At 44.9% G+C, this 9,416-nt stretch overlaps 1 protein-coding gene across 2 annotated transcripts in view; it reads right to left on the bottom strand.

Moving 5' to 3' along the window:
- LOC307030213 (retinaldehyde dehydrogenase 3-like) overlaps positions 1–9,416 on the bottom strand; it is a 93,543-nt gene that overhangs the window by 36,627 nt on the left and 47,500 nt on the right. For both annotated transcript variants that reach the window (XR_013805579.1, XM_079666508.1), the window contains exon 7: positions 5,308–5,421. Coding sequence is in view for 1 of the 2 variants with exons in the window: in XM_079666508.1 (XP_079522634.1) it covers positions 5,308–5,421 (114 nt within the window). In the remaining variant the exon portion in view is untranslated. The remainder of the gene's footprint in view (positions 1–5,307; positions 5,422–9,416) is intronic.

Raw genomic sequence — 9,416 nt, 5'->3', positions numbered from 1 at the left:
ATAATGTCAATGATAGAAATATAGAATATAAAATATCAAGAAGATACTGTAAGTGATCTCTACAATAAAACCAGGCTTTCAACTCTCAGCATCTGGCTTGTGACACACGCTTTCACTCTCAATCTCACCCTCTCACGCTGCCCAAACTATTCTCACGCCAAAAACAAGATGAACCAGCGATCGTTTTTGGTTTGTTATTTACAATGTTGGGTTGACAGCTGCTCAAGCTGTCGATCCGCTCCCTCCCCGCCCCCACCACTCTTAACAACGTTAACAGACAGCAGAGCAGTGGGAGCCGGTTAGTCAATCCCCGACCCGTATTGCGCATGCGCAGATCTAAGATCCCAGTAGAAATTATACAAAGTAAAAGTCTGCTGCTTATTGTTCTACTAGGCCAAAATTAGAGTCAAAGAGTATATGAGTGAGAGTGTGTTAATTAATATACTTGGCAGTTTGGAGTAAGTCTGTAGATTTGTTTGTGTGTGTGTGTGTCATGCATAGGCCTCTCACGATAATAGATTTTGTTGGATACATTTTCCCGGAAATTATTGCGATAAACGATAATATTGTCGCACTGTTGTATCACCATTTTAGACCACTGACATAATGATATCAGACCCTCTCTGAAGAACCAGCACCTTACCATGGTAGAGAGGTTTGTGTGCCCTGATGAACCTGGGGGCTGTGTTGTCTGGAACCTTGTGTTCCTGGTAGGTTCTCCCATGGCAAATTGGTCTCAGGCAAGGGGCCAGACTAAGATTGGTTCACAAGACCTCATGAAAGACGATACGCGAAGTGAGGATACCCGGCCCGGAGGAAGCCCGGGGTCTGGAGCCAGGCCCAGAAGGAGGACTCGTCGGCGAGCGTCTGGTGGCCGGGCTTGCCACGGAGCCCGGCCGGGCACAGCCCGAAAAGGCAACGTGGGCAACACCTCCGATTCTCCGTCCCGCGGGCCCACCACCTACGGGAAACAGCAATGGGGTCGGGTGCGCTGCCAGAAGGGTGGCAGTGAAGGCAGAGGGTCTCGACGGACCAGACCCGGGCGACAGAAGCTGGCTTTGGGGACGTGGAACGTCAACTCTCTGGGGGGGAAGGAGTCGGAGCTTGTGCGGGAGGTGGAGCGTTACCAGTTGGATCTGGTTGGGCTCACCTCTACGCACAGCGTCGGCTCTGGAACCTTACTTCTGGATAGGGGTTGGACTCTATTCTTCTCCGAAGTTGCTCAAGGTGTGAGGCGCCGGGCGGGTGTGGGGATATTCACAAGTACCCGGTTGGGTGCTTCGTTGTTGGAGTTTACCCCAGTGGACGAGAGGGTCGCCTCCCTACGCCTGCGGGTTATGGGGGGGAAAACTCTGACTGTTGTGTGTGCTTATGCACCCAACAGCAGTTCAGAGTATACGGCCTTCTTGGAGAACCTGGAAAGAGTCCAGTATGGGGCTCCTGAAGGGGACTCTTTAATCTTGCTGGGAGACTTCAACGCACATGTGGGCAATGATGGAGACACTTGGAGGGGAGTGATTGGGAGGAACGGCCCCCCTGATCTGAACCGGAGTGGTGGTTTGTTACTGGACTTCTGTGCTAGTCTTGGATTGGCCATAACAAACACCATGTTCGAACATAAGGATGCTCATAAGTGTACGTGGTACCAGAGCACCCTAGGCAGAAGGTCCATGATCGATTTCGTTATCGTATCATCGGACCTGAGGCCGTATGTTTTGGACACTAGGGTAAAGAGAGGGGCGGAGTTGTCAACTGATCACCATCTGGTGGTGAGTTGGGTCGAGTGGCGGGGGAAGCCTCTCGATAGACCTGGTAAGCCCAAACGTGTAGTTCGGGTGAACTGGGAACGTCTGGATGAGGCCAAAGTTCAGGAGGCCTTCAACTCACACCTCCGGCGGAGCTTTTCGGGCATTCCTGTGGAGGTTGGGGACATTGAACCAGAGTGGTCGGTGTTCAACGCCTCTATTGCCGAAGCCACGGCGGGGAGCTGTGGTCTCAAGGTCCTAGGTGCCTCAAGGGGCGGTAACCCTCGAACCTCCTGGTGGACACCGGTGGTCAAGGAAGCCGTCCGACTGAAGAAGGAGGCCTTCAGGGATTTGTTATCCTGGGGGACTCCCGAGGCAGTTGCAAGGTACCGACAGGCTCGAAGGGCAGCAACCTCAGCCGTGGCCGAGGCAAAGCAGCGGGTGTGGGAGAAGTTCGGAGAAGACATGGAAAAGGACTTTCGGGCGGCACCAAAGTTGTTCTGGAAAACCGTCCGACACCTCAGGAGGGGGAAGCAGGGAACCATCCAAGCTGTGTACAGTAAGGATGGGACGTTGTTGACCTCAACTGATGGAGTGTTAGGGCGTTGGAAGGAACACTTTGAGGAACTCCTGAACCCGACAACTCCGCCCTCTATGTTAGAGGCAGAGCTGGAGTATGACGGGGGATCAATACCAATCTCAGGGGGGAAGTCACTGAGGTCGTCAAACAACTTCACAGTGGCAAAGCCCCGGGGGTGGATGAGATCCACCCAGAAATGCTGAAGGCTCTGGGTGTTGAGGGACTGTCATGGTTGACACGTCTCATCAACGTTGCGTGGAAGTCGGAAACAGTACCGAAGGAGTGGCAGACCGGGGTGGTGGTTCCCCTTTTTAAAAAGGGGGATCAGAGGGTGTGTGCCAATTACAGAGGCATCACACTACTCAGCCTCCCCGGGAAAGTTTACTCTAAGGTACTCGAAAGGAGGGTCAGGCCGATTGTCGAACTTCAGATTGAGGAGGAACAATGCGGATTCCGTCCTGGTCGTGGAACGACGGATCAGCTTTTTACTCTCGCAAGGATCCTGGAGGGGGCCTGGGAGTACGCTTATCCAGTCTACATGTGTTTTGTAGACTTGGAGAAGGCGTATGAACGGGTTCCCAGGGAGTTGCTGTAGGAGATGCTGCGGGAGTATGGGGTGAGGGGGTCTCTATTCAGGCCCATCCAATCTCTGTACTCCCAAAGTGAGAGCTGTGTCCGGGTCCTCGGCAGTAAGTCGGACCCATTTCCGGTGAGGGTTGGCCTCCGCCAAGGCTGCGCTTTGTCACCAATCCTGTTTGTAATATACATGGATCGGATTTCGAGGCGTAGTCGTGGGGGAAGGGGTCTGCAGTTCGGTGGACTAAGGATTGCACCACTGCTTTTTGCAGATGATGTGGTTCTGATGGCTTCATCGGTCTGCAACCTTCAGCACTCACTGGATCGGTTCTCAACCGAGTGTGAAGCGGCTGGGAGGAGGATCAGCACCTCCAAATCTGAGGCCATGGTTCTCAGCAGGAAACCGATGGACTGTCCACTCCGAGTAGGGAATGAGTCCTTACCCCAAGTGAAGGAGTTCAAGTATCTCGGGGTCTTGTTCTCGAGTGAGGGAACAATGGAGCGTGAGATGGGTCGGAGAATCGGAGCAGCGGGAGCGGTACTGCAGTCGCTTTACCGCACCGTTGTGACGAAAAGGGAGCTGAGCCAGAAGGCAAAGCTCTCTGTCTACCGCGCCATTTTCGTTCCTACCCTCACCTATGGTCATGAAGGATGGGTCATGACCGAAAGAACGAGATCGCGGGTACAAGCGGCCAAGATGGGTTTTCTCCGCAGGGTGGCTGGTATCTACCTTAGGGATAAGGTGAGAAGTTCGGTCATCCGTGAGGGACTCGGAGTTGAACCGCTCCTCCTTCGTGTTGAAAGGAGCCAGTTGAGGTGGTTCGGGCACCTAGTTAGGATGCCACCTGGGCGCCTCCCTAGGGAGGTGTTCCAGGCACGTCCAGCTGGGAAGAGACCAAGAGAGAGAACAAGGGATACAGATAACACCTTATCCTAACTTCCTTCCCCTCATCCCTCCTGTAGTGTCATAAAACCCCCTTGCAAAAACATCTGTTGATCACTCACACATATTCAAAGGTCACTCCAGGGATTTGACCTAATCAGTCAAACCGTTGACATGACATTTTCAGAATACAGCTGTTTACATTTCATTAGGTTTACACTGTATTAAGCTTTAGTACCATAATTTCCATCACAGACACAAGCAATTTTCACCCATTTATGAATTATATGTTTAAAATGTGATAACACCAATGTGTTTCTTATCCCTTAAACCTCCAGGGGTGTACACAGTTTAACACTGGCAACTTCTAATTGTGGGAAAAAACGAAAACGTCTTTTAAAACTACAATTCCCAGTAGAGACGTGCCATAGAACATGTTGTAAAACACAATAGAGCCATTTCATAGAGCTGTTTGACGCTCGGCGTAACCTTGGCACTGCCACTCCAACATCCAATCACAGAACTTGAAGATTAATCACAGGGTTTGTCAAGCAAAGGGACTGTAGTCCCAAACGATAGCTGAGGATTATGGGTAGTGTAGTGTCTTCGGCCATCCTTAAAAAACAATTTGTTTCTCTGAATCGAAGGGGGAAAACACAAAAGCATTGTACACAATTTAAACCAATCAATGTTGTGTAATTAACAAGGATTAACTGATGTTTTTAGTTGATGAGCACTGCAGATTACTATGCAAACTTCGAGACCGGAAATACTGTTTTTACCCCAAGCTGTTGCCTGGCAATGCAATTCTGTTGTTGGTTATTTCATATCGCATTAGCACCATATCCCGACGTGCATTGTGGCTAAAACATCCAATCACAGACCTTCAACCAAAGCTGAGGATCTTGGGAAATCAGTTCAGTGGATGTGTATCGCCTACGTCTGTTTCCGGTGACATTATTTTGAAATTCAGTTCCTGACGGACGGCTAAAAAGCCAGATATTATAGAATTAAACAAATAAATAAAAACAAGGATAATTGTGTGTTATTGTTGAGTAAATAACAGTGTGTCCACAAGCACACTGTGACTCCTGGCACTGCTTGATAGCTGGCTGGTGGCTGGTTAATGCATGAAGCGCTGGTTTTGATGTGAAGCTAGCTTTCTATGAGTGGAGCACTTGTTTTTAATAATTGCGATTAATATTTGAATAAGTATGCAGCCCTATAGCTCATTACTTTGTGATTGTACAGAATCAAATCATTACGGTTATAAATCAATAAATTAATAAATAGTTTCATGACATAACACTTGCCAAATATTAACCTAAGTAATCTATATTTCCTCTGTATTTTCTTACTATATCAACACCTGCCTTGCTTTAATTCTACAATTCAAACAGAAAAACAGCACTGTACAACTCAAAAGGGTCGCTGGTTTTTATATCAAAGTATTTAAGAGAGTCTTTCATGCAAATTTGTCAAAATCATGATAACAGCTGCTGTCATACAGTACACTCACTCACCTCTGTAGAGCCAGTGAAGGCCACTTTGTCGATGTCCATGTGGCTGGCGATGGCTGCCCCTGCTGTTGGACCGAAGCCTGGAACAATGTTCACAACTCCCGGAGGGAACCCTGCCTGAAAGCCAACCCAGAGAGAAAGTTGGTGCTGCGAGTCAGGTTTACTGTCCCAGAGAACAGCAACTTTTACAGACATTTAATCAATTTTCCTAGACAACGGTAGTTAGGTATTCCGGCACCACTTTACAGTAAGACTACCCTTATAAAGGGTTTACGAATAGTTTGTAATTCATTTATTAATTAGGTTGTGAACACTTTATAAAACATTAATAAGCTTTTATAAGACATGAGATAAACAGGGAAACTGTGACCGGTTGTTTGCCAAATAGTGAGCACACATTTATCTGTACCGCTAAGCCTTGTATTGGCTACTTAGCTTACTTCGTCTTCTTTATCAGCCAGCTTCCTTGGTATCTGTTGTTCACTGAGTTGACTCTCCCCCCATCCATCTTGATGTTTCTTGGCATCTCTTATAACCATCTATGAATGAGTTACTAGCATTTATAACTGCCAAAAGGGAGCCTTATTGTAAAGTTTAAAACACATTCCCATTTATTAATGAGTTACTACTATTTATAATTGCTAAAAGGGAGCCTTATTGTAAAGTGTGACACATATCACCATTTATTAATGAGTTACTACCATTTATAATTGGTAAAAAGGAGCCTTATTGTAAAGTGTGAAACACATCACCATCTATTGATGAGTCACTAACATTTGTAATTACTGAAAGGGTGCGTTGTTTTTTAAGTTTAATACACATGTCCATTTATGAATGAGTTATAACATTCACGCTGACCTAATACACATTTTTCACATGAAATGCAAAGTAAAAGTAAGTAAGATGCAAAAGAGCCAAGCAAAGCATTTTATTCGTAAATGAAAGACTTGGTGAGACATAATGGTACTCAGACAGGAAAGGCTTTGTGTATATCCTTGAACAAGCATCCAAGCAGTCCATCAGGGTGAGCAGAGCCAAGCCAAGAGGACCATTCAAGAACCTTGAGGTGTTCCTCCAACAAACTCTCTGTACGGTTTTCTCTCAGTCTACGGACATGTCCTTTGACGGTCGACCAAGCTCTTTCTATATGTTGGGTATGCCAGTGTGGGGGTTCACAAACCACCTGCTGTGGTTTATGGTGTAGTGCAGTGTTTCTCAAACTTTGTAATACCAAGGACCACTTAACCACCAGAAAAACACTCGCGGACCACCTAACTCCACAAATATCCAAAATCACATCGTTTTTTTTGGAACAGACTACAAATCGCCTGAAAATGGTAAAAACAAGTGGCAACATGTGTGACGAAGGAAGGCCCGGACTGGCCATCGGTGACTGTCTGTCTACATGATGTGGCCTGCCGACATGGCCACTTTCATACAGATCATACACTAATGCCCTCGATTGGTCTCTATGTGTCATTCAAGCTCGCGAGGATGTGTATGTATGTGTGGCACGAGCCAGGAAGAAAGCGCATGCACCGGTTACGTGTATTGTTGTTGTTAGCATCTGGTGCTAGCTAGCTGCGCTAACGGATATAATGAGCTGTCAACAAGGTGGAGGAGAGTCCTCTCATGTCAGACTGAGAGACTCATAACTACAGCTCAGGTGAGGTAAAGGACTCTGAGTGTTTAGATAGTTAACTTAGTCTAAGTTCTCTGTGGGTCTCAAACGGTTTGGTCACCATTTATGTAAACACCTATTTCCATTTGAGGGGTAGTGATTAGTAAAATATGCATGAATAATAATAATAAAAATGTTAACTAGGTGAAAAAGGGTAAGATACACTTTAAAAACTTGTTGAGAGCTAAAACTAGTCTTTGCTGCTGCCTCAAAGAGGAGAGGGGGGAGACGGGTGAGGCTGGTTCAGGAGCCCAGACACACTCACAACTATAAATGAACCAAAAACAAATAAATAAACAAGTTTCAATGTTTTTCATATTGGATATGGTATGTTATTGGTTATGTCCATGTTCTCATGATTTTATGATTATTTAAACGTATACAGTTCTGTTTCATATGGGTGTAGTCTCTTTATTTCCCCCTCAAAGTGCACCAGATTGATGCATTTAAGTCCAACATTTAAAAAACAAATCTTACCGGGGGAGCATGCCCCCAGACCCCCCTAGAGGATTTGAGGTCCACCTCCACTTAAAATATGTTCACATGGATAGGTTCCTAAATAGATTTGCACATTTTTTTTAAATAGTAATCCATGTCCATATGTTTATTCTGGGGTAGTAGATTTAAAGTTTAGGGCTATCACTATGGGCAGCAACGCTGTAAATATTGACAAATAAATCTTATTGTCCCAGTCCAGCCCTGGACGAAGGTGTTGGGCTGGGCTATATCATGCAATCGAAAGTGAAACGTAAGCTTGCTCCATTGCGGAGATATTCCCGCAAAGTGCGGAAAACTCCAATTTATTTATTTATTTCAAATGTTACCAATATACTCATGGACCATTAGGGGGCGCTCAGTCACGGACCACCAGTGGTCCGCGGACCACACTTTGAGAAGCAATGGTGGTTGTACCCCATGTTACTCAGCACTCTCCTGTGCCCTCCACTCATCACTCATAATGCTACTTCCTGACTTAACATGCCGTCTAATCAGAGGGACAAGGTGGCATCTTGATCGTTTCTCCACTAGTTTCAACACTAGTCTCCGCCTTTTGTCTTTAACTCCCATTATTCCGAAGACCCATTTCTTCCTTCAGGTATGTCCAAAGCGTCCACGTGCATACTAACAAAAAATAAATCATGACATCATCTTAGTTAACAACAAAATGCACACAAACTACAGTGAAAATGGATGCACATCATGTTTCAAAATGCCATACTTGTTTATTAGGTGCATTTTATAACATAATGTAAGGATAATTATACAGTAATGGTCCATATGGATTTTTTCTTTTTATTCTCTTGTACAAGAAAGCCCAGTCTATAACTGCTGAACATAGTGGTATACCATACCTTCTCCCAGACACAAATACTCAAATAAAATAGTTTACTTATCAGCATTGGTATTACCAATGCTTACTATTTATTTGATACCAATTTGGTAATATAATTAATAAAAATAACAAGGTTTGGGTTCGTTTTTCAGATATGAATGTGACGTTAACGTGTGAGCTCAATAATGAACTCCAGCTCAACCAACCATATTGTAATATCTAAGTAATCATCTTGAAATATGACATTATTATTTGTAATATAAAAACATCTTATTGTTAGGTTGATTTCACATACACTAGGCCGCTCTTCAACATTGACGTTAGCTTGTCTACATAATCGATCATAGCGAATTTAAATTAACCTTAGCAATGCATAAAGTTACCTACCTAATCAAATATCTCTCTAAGTTACAAGGATGATCTTATTTTTCCAACCTCAAACAGAAGCCGTGTGTTCGACAGTATTATCCCACTTAATGCTTAACACTTCTCTATTACGTTTTAACTTGGAGGCTACGATTAGCATAGCTAGCACAGATGTACTGCTTACATGCTAACCCAAGCCTTAACATTCATTAACCTTAGCTGACTCAAAACATAAGCAACACATAAATAAATTACTCGAATTTCACTTACCGCAAAACCGCATTCATGCACCGTCTGTTTTAACCGCAGAGCGAGTCACAATAGTCCGATATAAGAATGAAGAATAGTCCACAAGGCATCAGCACAACAAACACGGCCAAGTTCAAGTTATGTTCCCCGGATGAGCTCAGCTGGCAGAGTCCCTGTAGCGTCACAGAGCTGCTAGCAGCGAGACAGGAAGCTAACAACAGCAGTCACTGGACAGACCTGTCACTCAATGTGACCACGCCCTAATTTATGCATAACTTTAAGGCTTAAAGGTCCCATGTGATGGCCATTTCTACTGATCATAATTCCAGTGTTGAGGTCTACTAGAATGGATTTACATTGTTCAATGTTCCAAAATCACATTGTTTTTCTCATACAGCATCTCTGTATACTGTAGTATGTGTATGTGTTTTTTTACTGTCATATCATATTTTATACCAGTTTTTCCTTTATTCTCTTATTTTT

The sequence above is a fragment of the Notothenia rossii genome (genome assembly GCF_949606895.1).
Source record: "Notothenia rossii genome assembly, chromosome: 2".
In the NCBI taxonomy this organism is placed as follows: Eukaryota; Metazoa; Chordata; class Actinopteri; order Perciformes; family Nototheniidae; genus Notothenia; species Notothenia rossii.
The sequence above is the reverse complement of the archived record's forward strand: the minus strand, read 5'-3'. Positions and strand labels throughout refer to the sequence as shown.